Source organism: Salvelinus namaycush, unplaced genomic scaffold (assembly GCF_016432855.1).
Source record: "Salvelinus namaycush isolate Seneca unplaced genomic scaffold, SaNama_1.0 Scaffold165, whole genome shotgun sequence".
Taxonomy (NCBI): Eukaryota; Metazoa; Chordata; class Actinopteri; order Salmoniformes; family Salmonidae; genus Salvelinus; species Salvelinus namaycush.
Window position 1 is genome coordinate 248,043 of NW_024058397.1, and position 16,248 is coordinate 264,290.

The 16,248-nt window shown below is 45.6% G+C and overlaps 2 protein-coding genes across 2 annotated transcripts in view; both read right to left on the minus strand.

Moving 5' to 3' along the window:
- Positions 1-8,101: 8,101 nt before the first annotated feature.
- Positions 8,102-9,215, minus strand: LOC120037243 (GTPase IMAP family member 7-like). The gene is made up of 2 exons (XM_038983416.1): positions 9,212-9,215; positions 8,102-9,003 (listed from the first exon to the last, which is right to left on the minus strand). Exons 1-2 carry the CDS (start codon positions 9,213-9,215, stop codon positions 8,102-8,104), a joined length of 906 nt encoding a protein of 301 aa, XP_038839344.1.
- A 2,331-nt stretch (positions 9,216-11,546) lies between these two features.
- LOC120037244 (GTPase IMAP family member 4-like) overlaps positions 11,547-16,248 on the minus strand; it is a 40,989-nt gene continuing 36,287 nt past the window's right edge. Inside the window, exon 4 of the mRNA XM_038983417.1 lies at positions 11,547-11,643. Within this exon, the coding sequence (XP_038839345.1) occupies positions 11,547-11,643 (97 nt within the window). The remainder of the gene's footprint in view (positions 11,644-16,248) is intronic.

A 16,248-nucleotide genomic window follows, 5' to 3' on the forward strand; every position in this document is an offset into this window, starting at 1 on the left:
TTACATTTTTTGCAAACTGGTATGTGACACGTATTAATGCCAAAATAGCACGCAAAACAGGCAAGTCCCCATAAAAAAATATATATATTCATTTTATTTTTGTGCTAAAAATGTTCTGCCCCACCTGCCCTGAATGACGGGTCACCACTGCCTGTTTTCAATAAATGTTTTGGCAAAAACAAACCAAAATCCTGTTGTAATCATAGTGGTGTTTGAACAGAACATGAGGAGAGGATTTTGTGGATTTCATTTGATTATTTATTGTTGAATATAGGGAAAATCATACATGCAACACTAAGCACACACTACCAATGACTAAATGTACTCAAAGGTTGTCCATCAAATGTTCATTAAATGTTGACAAATCATGAAAAATCATAAAGCACAACCATGAAACAACAAATATTATTAATTGATTATCTGTCAATTTACAAACAGCTCAGACAAATTTTCAAATAGCAATGAGCGCACTGTAATAGACATACATAAATGTAAGTAAACAATATAGAAATCGCTCTAAATCCCTTTCAGCAGGTATACGATACAAAATCCCTCTAAATCCCTTTCAGCAGGTATACAATACAAAATCGCTCTAAATCCCTTTCAGCAGGTATACAATACAAAATCCCTCTAAATCCCTTTCAGCAGGTATACAATACAAAATCCCTCTAAATCCCTTTCAGCAGGTATACAATATAGAAATCGCTCTAAATCCCTTTCAGCAGGTATACAATATAGAAATCGCTCTAAATCCCTTTCAGCAGGTATGCAATAAAGAAATCGCTCTAAATCCCTTTCAGCAGGTAAACAATATAGAAATCGCTCTAAATCCCTATCAGCAGGTATACAATATAGAAATCGCTCTAAATCCCTTTCAGCGGGTATACAATATAGAAATCGCTCTAAATCCCTTTCAGTAGGTATACAATACAAAATCCCTCTAAATCCCTTTCAGCAGGTATACAATATAGAAATCGCTCTAAATCCCTTTCAGCAGGTATACAATATAGAAATCGCTCTAAATCCCTTTCAGCAGGTATACAATATAGAAATCGCTCTAAATCCCTTTCAGTAGGTATACAATACAAAATCCCTCTAAATCCCTTTCAGCAGGTATACAATATAGAAATCGCTCTAAATCCCTTTCAGCAGGTATACAATACAAAGTCCTTCTAAATCCCTTTCAGTAGGTATACAATACAAAATCCCTCTAAATCCCTTTCAGTAGGTATACAATACAAAATCCCTCTAAATCCCTTTCAGTAGGTATACAATACAAAATCCCTCTAAATCCCTTTCAGCAGGTATACAATACAAAATCCCTCTAAATCCCTTTCAGCAGGTATACAATACAAAATCCCTCTAAATCCCTTTCAGTAGGTATGCAATACAAAATCCCTCTAAATCCCTTTCAGTAGGTATACAATACAAAATCCCTCTAAATCCCTTTCAGTAGGTATACAATACAAAATCCCTCTAAATCCCTTTCAGCAGGTATACAATACAAAATCCCTCTAAATCCCTTTCAGCAGGTATACAATACAAAATCCCTTTAAATCTCTTTCAGCAGGTATACAATACAAAATCCCTCTAAATCCCTTTCAGTAGGTATGCAATACAAAATCCCTCTAATTCCCTTTCAGTAGGTATGCAATACAAAATCCCTCTAAATCCCTTTCAGTAGGTATACAATACAAAATCCCTCTAAATCCCTTTCAGCAGGTATACAATACAAAATCCCTCTAAATTCCTTTCAGTAGGTATACAATACAAAATCGCTCTAAATCCCTTTTAGTAGGTATACAATACAAAATACCTCTTTGTAAGTAAACAATATTTAAATCCCTCTATTGTAATTGTTAAAGTAATAAACATAGAAGTTAATCTAATATAAAATGTTCCTCTAATTTAATTGTTTTAGTAATAATTGTCCTACAGTTCTGAGCCCTCATCCCTTCCCCTGGATTATGAATTTGAGTAGAAATACAATAATGAAGTACAGTAGAAATACAGTAATGAAGTACAGTAGAAATACAGTAATGAAGTACAGTAGAAATACAGTAATGAAGTACAGTAGAAATACAGTAATGAAGTACAGTAGAAATACAGTAATGAAGTACAGTAATGAAGTACAGTATAAATACAGTAATGAAGTACAGTAGAAATACAGTAATGAAGTACAGTAGAAATACAGTAATGACGTACAGTAGAAATACAACATTGACGTACAGTAGAAATACAACATTGACCTACAGTAGAAATACAGTAATGACGTACAGTAGAAATACAGTAATGACAGACAGTAGAAATACAGTAATGACGTACAGTAGAAATAAAGTAATGAGGTACAGTAGAAATACAGTAATGAAGTACAGTACAGTTTTTTACAACATTCCTCACTGTGTTAATCATGGTGTTTTACAAAAAAAGTCTGACACTAGAGGGAGAACACAGACCAGGGAGGAAAGGTGGAGAGAGTACAAAAACCAGGGAGGGAGGACAGAGGGAGAACACAGACCAGGGAGGGAGGACAGAGGGAGAACACAGACCAGGGAGGGAGGGTAGAGGGAGAACACAGACCAGGGAGGGAGGATAGAGGGAGAACACAGACCAGGGAGGGAGGCTAGAGGGAGAACACAGACCAGGGAGGGAGGACAGAGGGAGAACACAGACCAGGGAGGGAGGGTAGAGGGAGAACAGAGACCAGGGAGGGAGGATAGAGGGAGAGTAGAGGGAGAACACAGACCAGGGAGGGAGAGTAGAGGGAGAACACAGACCAGGGAGGGAGGGTAGAGGGAGAACACAGACCAGGGAGGGAGGGTAGAGGGAGAACACAGACCAGGGAGGAAGGGTGGAGAGAGTACACAGACCAGGGAGGGAGGACAGAGGGAGAACGCAGACCAGGGAGGGAAGACAGAGGGAGAACGCAGACCAGGGAGGGTAGACAGAGGGAGAACACAGACCAGGGAGGGAGGGTAGAGGGAGAACACAGACCAGGGAGGGAGGGTAGAGGGAGAACACAGACCAGGGAGGGAGGAAAGAGGGAGAACACAGACCAGGGAGGGAGAGTAGAGGGAGAACACAGACCAGGGAGGGTAGAGGGAGAACACAGACCAGGGAGGGAGGATAGAGGGAGAACACAGACCAGGGAGGGAGGATAGAGGGAGAACACAGACCAGGGTGGAGGGTAGAGGGAGAACACAGACCAGGGAGGGAGGGTAGAGGGAGAACAAAGACCAGGGAGGGAGGGTAGAGGGAGAACACAGACCAGGGAAGACAGAGGGAGAACACAGACCAGGGAGGGAGGGTAGAGGGAGGGTAGAGAGAGAATACAGACCAGGGAGGGAGGGTAGAGGGAGGGTAGAGGGAGAACACAGACCAGGGAGGGAGGGTAGAGGGAGAACACAGACCAGGGAGGGAGGGTAGAGGGAGGGTAGAGGGAGAATACAGACCAGGGAGGGAGGGTAGAGGAAGGGTAGAGGGAGAACACAGACCAGGGAGGGAGGGTAGAGGGAGGGTAGAGGGAGAACACAGACCAGGGAGGGAGGGTAGAGGGAGGGTAGAGGGAGAACACAGACCAGGTAGGGAGAGAAGAGGGAGAACACAGACCAGGGAGGGAGAGTAGAGGGAGAACACAGACCAGGGAGGAAGGGTAGAGGGAGAACACAGACCAGGTAGGGAGAGAAGAGGGAGAACACAGACCAGGTAGGGAGAGAAGAGGGAGAACACAGACCAGGGAGGGAGGATAGAGGGAGAACACAGACCAGGGAGGGGGGGTAGAGGGAGAACACAGACCAGGTAGGGAGAGAAGAGGGAGAACACAGACCAGGGAGGGAGGATAGAGGGAGAACACAGACCAGGGAGGGAGGGTAGAGGGAGAACACAGACCAGGTAGGGAGAGAAGAGGAAGAACACAGACCAGGGAGGGAGGATAGTGGGAGAACACAGACCAGGGAGGGAGGATAGATTGAGAACACAGACCAGGGAGGGAGGGTAGAGGGAGAACACAAACCAGGGAGGGAGGGTAGAGGAAGGGTAGAGGGAGAACACAGACCAGGGAGGGAGGGTAGAGGGAGGGTAGAGGGAGAACACAGACCAGGGAGGGAGGGTAGAGGGAGGGTAGAGGGAGAACACAGACCAGGTAGGGAGAGAAGAGGGAGAACACAGACCAGGGAGGGAGGGTAGAGGGAGAACACAGACCAGGGAGGGAGGGTAGAGGGAGAACACAGACCAGGGAGGGAGGACAGAGGGAGAACACAGACCAGGGGGGAGGGTAGAGGGAGTACACAGACCAGGGAGGGAGGACAGAGGGAGAACACAGACCAGGGGGGAGGGTAGAGGGAGAACACAGACCAGGGAGGAAGGGTAGAGGGAGAACACAGACCAGGGAGGGAGGACAGAGGGAGAACACAGACCAGGGAGGAAGGGTAGAGGGAGAACACAGACCAGGGAGGGAGGACAGAGGGAGAACACAGACCAGGGAGGGAGGACAGAGGGAGAACACAGACCAGGGAGGGAGGATAGAGAGAGAACACAGACCAGGGAGGGAGGGTAGAGGGAGAACACAGACCAGGGAGGGAGGACAGAGGGAGAACACAGACCAGGGAGGGAGGATAGAGAGAGAACACAGACCAGGGAGGGAGGGTAGAGGGAGAACACAGACCAGGGAAGGAGGGTAGAGGGAGAACACAGACCAGGGAGGGAGGGTAGAGGGAGAACACAGACCAGGGAGGACAGAGGGAGAACACAGACCAGGGAGGGAGGGTAGAGGGAGGGTAGAGAGAGAATACAGACCAGGGAGGGAGGGTAGAGGGAGGGTCGAGGGAGAACACAGACCAGGGAGGGAGGGTAGAGGGAGAACACAGACCAGGGAGGGAGGGTAGAGGGGGGGTAGAGGGAAAATACAGACCAGGGAGGGAGGGTAGAGGGAGAACACAGACCAGGTAGGGAGAGAAGAGGGAGATCACAGACCAGGGAGGGAGGGTAGAGGGAGAACACAGACCAGGGAGGGAGGATAGAGGGAGAACACAGACCAGGGAGGGAGGATAGATTGAGAACACAGACCAGGGAGGGAGGGTAGAGGGAGAACACAGACCAGGGAGGGAGGACAGAGGGAGAACACAGACCAGGGAGGGAGGGTAGAGAGAGAATACAGACCAGGTAGGGAGGGTAGAGGGAGAACACAGACCAGGGAGGGAGGATAGAGGGAGAACACAGACCAGGGAGGGAGGCTAGAGGGAGAACACAGACCAGGGAGGGAGAGTAGAGGGAGAACACAGACCAGGGAGGGAGGATAGAGGGAGAACACAGACCAGGGAGGGAGGCTAGAGGGAGAACACAGACCAGGGAGGGAGGGTAGAGGGAGGGTAGAGAGAGAATACAGACCAGGGAGGGGGGGTAGAGGGAGAACACAGACCAGGGAGGGAGGGTAGAGGGAGAACACAGACCAGGGAGGGAGGCTAGAGGGAGAAAACAGACCAGGGAGGGAGAGTAGAGGGAGAACACAGACCAGGGAGGGAGGGTAGAGGGAGAACACAGACCAGGGAGGGAGGACAGAGGGAGAACACAGACCAGGGAGGGAGGATAGAGAGAGAACACAGACCAGGGAGGGAGGGTAGAGGGAGAACACAGACCAGGGAGGGAGGGTAGAGGGAGAACACAGACCAGGGAGGGAGGGTAGAGGGAGAACACAGACCAGGGAGGACAGAGGGAGAACACAGACCAGGGAGGGAGGGTAGAGGGAGGGTAGAGAGAGAATACAGACCAGGGAGGGAGGGTAGAGGGAGGGTCGAGGGAGAACACAGACCAGGGAGGGAGGGTAGAGGGAGAACACAGACCAGGGAGGGAGGGTAGAGGGGGGGTAGAGGGAAAATACAGACCAGGGAGGGAGGGTAGAGGGAGAACACAGACCAGGTAGGGAGAGAAGAGGGAGATCACAGACCAGGGAGGGAGGGTAGAGGGAGAACACAGACCAGGGAGGGAGGATAGAGGGAGAACACAGACCAGGGAGGGAGGATAGATTGAGAACACAGACCAGGGAGGGAGGGTAGAGGGAGAACACAGACCAGGGAGGGAGGACAGAGGGAGAACACAGACCAGGGAGGGAGGGTAGAGAGAGAATACAGACCAGGTAGGGAGGGTAGAGGGAGAACACAGACCAGGGAGGGAGGATAGAGGGAGAACACAGACCAGGGAGGGAGGCTAGAGGGAGAACACAGACCAGGGAGGGAGAGTAGAGGGAGAACACAGACCAGGGAGGGAGGATAGAGGGAGAACACAGACCAGGGAGGGAGGCTAGAGGGAGAACACAGACCAGGGAGGGAGGGTAGAGGGAGGGTAGAGAGAGAATACAGACCAGGGAGGGGGGGGTAGAGGGAGAACACAGACCAGGGAGGGAGGGTAGAGGGAGAACACAGACCAGGGAGGGAGGCTAGAGGGAGAAAACAGACCAGGGAGGGAGAGTAGAGGGAGAACACAGACCAGGGAGGGAGGATAGAGGGAGAACACAGACCAGGGAGGGAGGCTAGAGTGAGAACACAGACCAGAGAGGGAGGGTAGAGGGAGAACACAGACCAGGGAGGGAGGGTAGAGGGAGAACACAGACCAGGGAGGGAGAACACAGACCAGGGAGGGAGGACAGAGGGAGCACACAGACCAGGGAGGGAGGGTAGAGGGAGAACACAGACCAGGGAGGGAGGGTAGAGAGAGACTAGAGGGAGAACACAGACCAGGGAGGGAGGACAGAGGGAGAACACAGACCAGGGAGGGAGGGTAGAGGGAGAACACAGACCAGGGAGGGAGAACACAGACCAGGGAGGGAGGACAGAGGGAGCACACAGACCAGGGAGGGAGGGTAGAGGGAGAACACAGACCAGGGAGGGAGGGTAGAGAGAGACTAGATGGAGAACACAGACCAGGGAGGGAGGACAGAGGGAGAACACAGACCAGGGAGGGAGGGTAGAGGGAGAACACAGACCAGGGAGGGAGGAGAGAGGGAGAACACAGACCACGGAGGGAGGGTAGAGAGTACACAGACCAGGGATTATTTTTGGGCCTTAATGCTTTTATCCCACAGAAATGCATATATGGAAAAACATATATGTTTTACTATCTATAGAGGTTTGTTTTTAAGTGTCTGTACTATATCTGAGATATATAAAAAAACTTTTCTTTACACATTTTTAACCACTTTTTTAAAACCCTCTAGAGTCTAACCCCTGTCTAAACCAGGGGGAGGGGGTTCTAAGCTGACATTTGGAATTGTTTTAAGATGATCATACCATGGATCATTTATATATTTGATTTAAAATTTTAAGACCTCTTAAGATATAAAAACATATATATATTTAAACATTATTGGATGAAACATTGAATCTGGCATTACTGCTATTAGCCAATAGAAACACATTGAATACCAGATTCACTTCATGGAACAACAGACAGCAACAGTCCCCCAAAAAATGTTAAGGAAGCTATTTCTGAAGTGTCTGTCCTTTATCTGAGAGATATAAGTTCAGGACCCAATTCCCCCACCTCAAAAATTACATGCACTAAATCTCCATTTAAACGTCCAGTTGTTTTTAAAACTGGAACCGGGGACCTTCAGATTAGTCTTGTGAGGCTTGGGAAAAACAGAGAACACCAACGTGTTCGTGAGAGTCTCACCTTTCCACAGAGGGGTCATATTAGTGTGTATCTCAAACCGTTCGGACGCTACAGACAGAAGTTGCAGAAGAGGCTGTACCAACTTCAGACCTGTGTTATGTGTGTCCTAGGGCAAACGGAGAACACCATTGTGTTCGTGAGAGGAGGCCATACCGTCCGGATGCTACAGACGTTTCAGTGAGAAGACTGAATTTCAGGATGTCTCATGGACTGACAAACCGCTCTAGCTCTGCCACCTTTCACCACAGAAGTGGAAGGGCGATATTGGCGGATGCGGTGGTTTGAGACATGCAGCAAAATAACACGTATCTCTAGGTTAAACAGACAGATTTTGATGGGGATTATTTTATTATGTTCATTATATTGACTCTTAATTAACTTCCTGTTCCTGCTCTTTCCTCCTCCTCTCCATCTCCTAATGTTGTCTTTTTACCTGCTACTGCCTTTTCCTGCTCAGTTTTCTCGTCTCTACTTCCATCTCCCCTCTCTCCTCCAATCTCTTATTCATAACATGTGTTATTCCTCCTCCTATAGCTGCTACTATAGCTGTTGCTGCTCCTACCCCTATCAGTGGCCCTGCAACGGCAGGGATTGCAAGAAAACCTAGTCCTACTCCTGTAGTTGTGCAGCCAACTCCTATAACTCCTATAGCTGCTTGTTTACCCAACTTTAACAACTGTCTGTTCCTGATTTCTTTCTGAGCCTTCTCATACATCTCATTGGTGTAGTGTTTTCCTCCATTCTTCTCCACCATCTCCTCTATCTTCCTCAGCAGCTCTCTGACCTGGGTACGGTCTCTCTGCTCTTTATTGTTAAAGACATGATATCTGCCTCCACAGACTCTGACCAGTTTCTGAAGCTCCTGACACTCTTTCAGAAACTCCTCTACTGGTTTTCCCTCCAGCTGATCTGCACCAGTGAATAATACTATAGTGAAGTGTGAGGCCCCTTTTCCAAAGTGTTCCTGGATGTACTTCACTGCTTTTCTTTGCTCCTCTGTGTATCTCTCCAGTCTGATCACCAGCAGGAACACATGGGGTCCTGGGACTGACATCTTGATGCATCTCTCTATTTCCTTTCTCTCTTTTCCCCCTTTCTTGTTCATCAATTTTATAAGGACATGGGATTCTTTCAATAATATGTCACAGATTCCTGGACTGTCAACCACCTCAATATGCTTCCCATACACCTCTCCACTCTGTTTCTCACTCTTTGTAGTTACAGGCACTGGAGAAGCCTCCGCTTTAAACACCCTTGTCCCCAAGATGGTGTTTCCTGTTGCACTTTTCCCTGCTCCAGACTTCCCAACCAAAACTATCTTCAGATCAGCAGGTAATTCTGTTGAAACACAAAATATAGTATGTAACTGAATCATTATCAATGACACAAGTGGTTAACTTATGTTCACTGTCACTGACCATATTCAGAGCATATTCATTGTAAGGTTAAAGGGCAATTCCACCACTTTTCAAAACTCATATTCAATAAGGGGTTGGTCCACTCAATATTAGGACGGTGTTCTTAATGTTTTGTTCAGTGAGTATACGCATGTCTCCACACATGGGGAGGCAGCGTAGCCTAGTGGTTAGAGCGTTGGACTAGTAACCGAAAGGTTTCAAGATCAAATCCCTGAGCTGACAAGGTACAAATCTGTCATTCTTCCCCTGAACAAGGCAGTTAACCCACAGCCTAGGCTCTCATTGAAAATAGGAATTTGTTCTTATTAACTGACCTGCCTAGTTAAATAAAGGTAAAATGAAAAACATCTTGTGAATATATGTTGCATACATGTTGAAATATACAAACATTTTCATATATGTGACACATATTTCTGGCTTATTGTCACGTCTGCTCCTCCCCTCCGGCGTACAATGTCACCAGAGTACCAACCACCAGTCCTAGGATTCATCATTACGCACACCTGGCACTCATCATCACGCGCACCTGTTAATCATTATGATTCACACCTGGACTCCATTACCTTCATTATCTCCTCCCCTTTATATGTCACTCTCCCATGTTCACTCACCAGTTGGTATTTTTTTTGTGCATCGGCAGTCTGCCTTATGTTAGTGTCGTGTTCTTGGTTTTGTTGTTTTATTAAAACGTTTCACCTGCACCTGCTTCTGACTCACCGCTTCATCATTATAGAATACCAACTCAAAATATGGAAGCAGCAGGACAACCGGACATCTCCCAGACGATCGATGAACAAGGTTACCTTCTTCGTCATCACCATGATCAGCTTGCTCAACTGGGGACGGCCATGAAAGATGTTCTCCGAGGTCTACAACGTCTCAACAGCGGAGGATAATCTAGAGCCTGTCTACCCAACGAGCCCGTCAACACACCAGCCCATCCAGCAACCCGCTCAGGTCAGCGATGCCTGTCTATCCCTCCCGGAGAAATATGACGGGACACCATCCAAATGCCATGGCTTCCTCCTTCAGTGCTCCCTCTTTTTCGAACATCAGATGGGAGCCCCCACCACTGAGAGGTCTAAGGTTGCAATGATTATTTCTCTGCTGAATGGCCGGGCATTGGAATGGGCTACGGCCATCTGGGAGAGAGGAGAAGAGGAGTTTGAGTCTTATGAGGGGTTCATGGCTCTGTTTAAATGTATTTTCGATCATCAGGCAGAGGGCAGAGAGGAAGGTGAGTGTCTTCTTCAACTCCAGCAGGGGAAACAGACGGCCGCTGAGAATGCGCTCACCTTCCGGACAGTAGCAGCTTCCAGTGGATAGAATGAGCCGGCGTTCAGCATGTTATTTGGAAGAGGTCTGTGCGAGGAGTTCAAGACGGAACTGGCCTGCTGAGATGACAACCTCTACCTGGACGCACTCATTACGATGGGTATCCGTCTGGATAACCTCCTCCGGGAGCGTCGGCATCTTCATCACCTCTCCCTCCTTTGGCGAGTGGTCGGGATCAGAGCCTGAACCCATGGAGGTTCACATGCCTTCCCGCAGCGGAACGACACAGACTGACACAGCTGGGGCTCTGTCTGTACTGTAGCCAGGGAGGGCTCAAGCGCCAGAGGTGTCCTTTACTTCAGAATCCGCGATCCACTAGAGCAGAGGGACGGTCACGTGATGTTACGTCCCTTGCACCAGGAATGAGTATTCCATCTACTGCTCTTCCTGTTAGACTCTTTGTAGTACCCATCACCCTGGTTGACTGTCCCTCCTGCCCCGTGTCTACAGCTTTAGTGGATTCCGGCGCCGCGGAACTTTATGGATCAGACCCATGCCTCCTCTCTCAATATTACTACCTACCCGCTCTCCTCTCCTTTTCCGGTTCAAAGTCTTGACTGTCGGCCTCTAGGATCCGGAACCATCACACACATCACCCAACTACTCACCCTCACCGTGGAGCCCAATCACCAGGAAAACATCCCCTTCTCCATCAACAGTGCACCAGTTCACAAGATCATCCTCGGCCTACCTTGGTTTCAGCGCCATAACCCCACCATCTCATTGTCGAGGATGAGAATAACCGACTGGTCACCTGAATTCCGGACAACCTGCTTCCCTGTCCCCTGTGGTTCCACGTTGGTTGATTGTCCTGTGGTTGCCCTCCAGCCCAACATCCCAGAGGAATATCAGGAACTAAGGGAGGTATCCTCCAAGACCCGCGCTACCTGTCTCCCTCCTCATCGCCGCTGGGACTGTGCCAATGACCTGTTTTCTGGTGCTACACCTCCACGCAGATGCATCTACCCTCTGTCGGTGGCTGAGACCCAGGCCATGGAGGACTACATTCAAGAGACGGTCCAATAGGATTTCATCCGCAGGTCCACGTCCCCTGCGTCAGCTGGTTTCTTCTTCGTGAACAGTTTCCCATGTCTCGACCGGGGAGGTCTCAGCCGGCTCATCAGGCTCTCATGCCTCAGCCGGTTCGTAAGGCTTCTGCGCCTCAGCAGAGGTGACCGGTCCGCTCCGGATCCCCGGGATCATCACTTTGGTTGGCGTCCTGCAGCTGGAGTCGAACGTGCCGGGGAGGGGGTACCGTCATGTATGTGCTCTCTCCGGGGCCCTAGGTCGCCATGCTCCCGCGTCTCACCAGGCTGCTTGTTATAGTGCACACCTCTCCGACTCACCTGGACTCCATCACCTCCTTGATTACCTGCCCTATATATGTCACTCCCCTTGGTTCCTTTCCCAGGCGTCAATGTTTCTGTTTCAGTTTCCTGTCTGTACGTTGTTCGTGTTTCTTGTTTTGTTAATTTGTTTATTAAATTATGCACTCCCTGAACTTGCTTCCTGACTCCCAGCGCACACGTTACACTTATATACACATATGTACATATCAGTGGTGGTCGGTGACATTTAAGATGAGGAAGGACGATTATTTTTTGATGAACATGGCCTTATTTGTATTACAGCATATTGGATGACTCTCATTCATATTCCATTCACCCAGCTCAATGTAACAGTGATAGGTTTAGGCTACTACATGATACTAACATTTTCAATAATACCTATCCTGAGGTTGCTACAACCTGGCCTATGAACGACAGTTTTCAACAGGTCGAGAGAAAAATGAGAGTAATCAAGGTGAGAGACAGTGATACATTCAATACCGCCTTGCCCACTCTTGCCTGAGTCTAGCTGATCTAGGTTGTAATCATTAGTCCAACAGTTTGAAATTAGAGTTTCTATTGGACAAATTCCGATGTGTTTGTCCCCGTTCCATTTAAGAAATGTTTTTAAACAGAATCGGCCAATGGCTACTGTAGACCTTCATTGCAAAACAGTGTGTTTTAATCAATTATTGGATGGTATGTGAATATATTTAGTATAGTTTTATCTAAAAAGGAAAACTGCTTAAATGTTTAACAATTTTTATTTTTATGAAATTCACTGAGAAGGATGGTTCCCCCCTTCCTCCTCTGAAGAGCCTCCACTGGTGCATATATGTATAATACTTATATGGCTGTCACGCACTGGCCTTAGTTATCTTTGTTTTCTTTATTATTTTAGTTAGGTCAGGGTGTGACATGAGGGATGTTTGTGTGTTTTTGTCTAGTCGAGGGTGTTTGTATTGTCTAGGGGGTTTTGGTAGAGTTTATGGGGTTGTGTTCAGTGTAGGTGTTAAGGTATGTCTATGGTTGCCTGAGTGGTTCTCAATCAGAGACAGCTGTCTATCGTTGTCTCTGATTGGGAGCCATATTTAAGGCAGCCATAGGCATTAGGCAGGTTGTGGGTAATTGTCTATGTCTAAACGTTAGTAGCTTGTGTCTGCACTTTCGTTTTGTAGCTTCACGGTCGTTTGTTGATTTTGTTAGTTTATAAAAGTGTTTCGTTTCGTGTTCATCTTCTCTCAATAAAAAGGAAGATGTATTCGTATCACGCTGTGCCTTGGTCTCCTCACTACGACGGTCGTGACAATGGCAATATATGTAAATTACTTATATATTTTATTTAGGCATATATGGTGGAGACTGTATATGTTATTAAAATAGATGATCATATATTTTAAAATGTATGTCACATTTAGAGATGGGTTTTAAATATATTATATCTTTTAAAATATATGTCACGTTTTTTGATATATATGACCATATATTACTTTTCCATATGGGATTGTAGCGTCAGCAGCAGCCTATCAAGAGAAGAGTTTATTCAGGGTGTGGCTTTAAGTTTGTTATTTTAACCACCTGTCTGACTGAATGTCATTCAAGTTAATCTAGTATGTTGTATTTACCATGCAGAATTTTGATGCACCATGCACTGTCCACACGGAATCTGTAATGATACTAATATAAGTTCATGTGATACTTAAAGTTTTATGTAAAAATCAATTTGGAATCATTATTACATGTCAATGAAACATGGAATTGATGGAATTGCTCTTATGCCAGTTGAAATAATTGAAGGAAGGTAGTTCCAAAGTGAAAAATATACTTGTGACAAGATAACAAAAATGGCTGTATTTACAGGAAATATTTATTTGTATTTGTTATTCTTTAGATTTAACCAAAATGAGGAAATTAAGTTGAGTGTTGAAAGAAATAGGTTGCTCCTACTGGAAAAATAGGTTTGGTAATAATCAAATGAAACAGTTGGAATTGAATCCTATGTATATGTTCAACATATGTAGTATTTTCCCTTGAGAACCTAACATATTTACAGGAGGACCAGTCAAAAGTTTGGACACACCGCCTCATTCAAGGGTTTTTCTTAATTCTCACAATTTTCTACATTGGAGAATAATAGTGAAGACATCAAAACTATGAAATAACACATATGGAATCATGTAGTAACCATAAAAGTTTTAAACAAATCACAATATATTTTATATTTGAGATTCTTCAAAGTAGCCACCCTTTGCCTAGATGACAGATTTGCAAACTCTTGACATTCTCTCAAACAGCTTCACATGGATAATAGCAATAAGGCCCCTCAGGGGTTGGGGTACATGACCAATATACCATGACTAACTGCACGTTGAGTCGTGCTTAAGAACAGCCCTTAGCTGGGGTATATTGGCCATATACCACACCAGTGGAGGCTCTTCAGAGGAGGAGGTTGAGGACTATCCTCCTCAGTGAATTTCATGAACATAAATTGAGAAACATTTAACAATGTATCCTTTTTAGATGAAACTACACTAAATATAATCATGTTACCAAATAACTGATTAAAACCCATTATTTTGCAAAGAAGGTCTACATTAGCTTCAACAGCACTCTGTAGGGTAGCACCATGGTGTAGCCGGAGGACAGCTAGCTTCCGTCCTCTGGGTACATTGACTTCAATACAAAACCTAGGAGGCTCATGGTTCTCACCCCCTTCCATAGACTTACACAGTAATTATGCTAACTTCCGGAGGACGTCCTCCAACCTATCAGAGATCTTGCAGCATGAACTGACATGTTGTCAACCCAATCAAAGGATCAGAGAATGAATTTAGTACTGAAAGCATAAGCTACAGCTAGCTAGCACTGCAGTGTACTGTATACAATGTGGTGAGTAGTTGACTCAGAGAAAGACAATAGTTTTACAGTTTTTATCAAATTAATTTCTTCCAAAATGAAGGAGAAGCAAGAGAAAAAGAGAGAGAGTCATTTTTTTCCACTTTCTGTTTCACTTACTTAGCAAGCAAATTCAGCTAGCTAGTTTAGCCTACTGAAACACCCAGCTCAAACAGAGGTATGCTATTCTTGTGAATAGGGGGTGCTGTTTTCACTTTGGGAAAAAATCGTCCCCAATTTAAACGGCCTCGTACTCTATTCTAGCTCGTACAATATGCATATTATTATTACTATTGGATAGAAAACACTCTCAAGTTTCTAAAACCGTTTGAATTATATCTGTGAGTAAAACAGAACTAATTTTGCAGCAAATTTCCTGATAGGAAGTGAAAAATCTGAAATCGATGCTCTGTTCCAGGGCCTTCCTATTCATTTGCTTGAAATCTATGGATATACATGCACTTCATACGCCTTCCACTAGATGTCACCAGGCAGTGGGAGGTGGAATGGGCTGTCTAGCTTGATCTGAGGTCGAACAAGAGCTCTTGGAATGACGTGTACTGCTGACGTGACCCCAATTCCCTTTGTCTGGCAAGGCGCGGGAAGGAACCCTGGATTGCCTTCTGAAAAGCTTTCGGTATAGACGTCTAATATCTCCGGCTTTGATTTTATTTGATACATGTGATAATATCATCGTAAAGTATGTTTTTTCAATATAGTTTTATCAGATTATTGAACGTTTATCGGGAGTTTTGGCGGTTTCCGTTCTCTGCGTTTGGTGAAGATGGACTGCTTCGCGCCACTTGGCTAGCTTTGGTTGCTAATTCGACAGGAGAGAAAAAGGACTCCTTGTACAACATTCTGATGGAAGCTCAGCAAAAGTAGGAACCATTTATGATGTTATTTCGTATTTCTGTGGAAAATGTTTTGTTCTATTTTCCGCCCTCATTGCAGGCGCTGTCTCGCTATAACGTAAGCTGTATGTCGTACTAAAGTTATTTTTAAAAATCTAACACGGCGATTGCATTAAGAACTAGTGTATCTTTCATTTGCTGTATAACATGTATTTTTTAGTAAAGTTTATGATGAGTTCTTTGATTAGATTAGGTGACTGTCCAAACTTTCTCTGGACAATTTTGTGCATGTTGGCTACGTATTCACAATGTAAAACCAAGATTTGTACCTCAAAATATGCACATTTTCGAACAAAACATATATGTATTGTGTAACATGATGTTATAGGACTGTCATCTGATGAAGTTTGTCAAGGTTAGTGAATCATTTTATATCTTTTGCTGTTTTTTTGCGATCGCTATTTTTTGCTGCTGATAAATGCGGTTGTGTGTTTGGGTAATGTGGTAAGCTAATATAATGCTATATTGTGTTTCGCTGTAAAACACTTAAAAATCTGAAATATTGGCTGGATTCACAAGATGGTTATCTTTCATTTGCTGTACACCATTTATTTTTCATAAATGTTTTATGATGAGTATTTAGGTATTTCACGTTGCTCTCTGTAATTATTTTTGCTGCTTCAGTGCTATTTGTGATTGTAGCTGCAATGTAAAACTATGATTTATACCTGAAATATGCACATTTTTCAAACA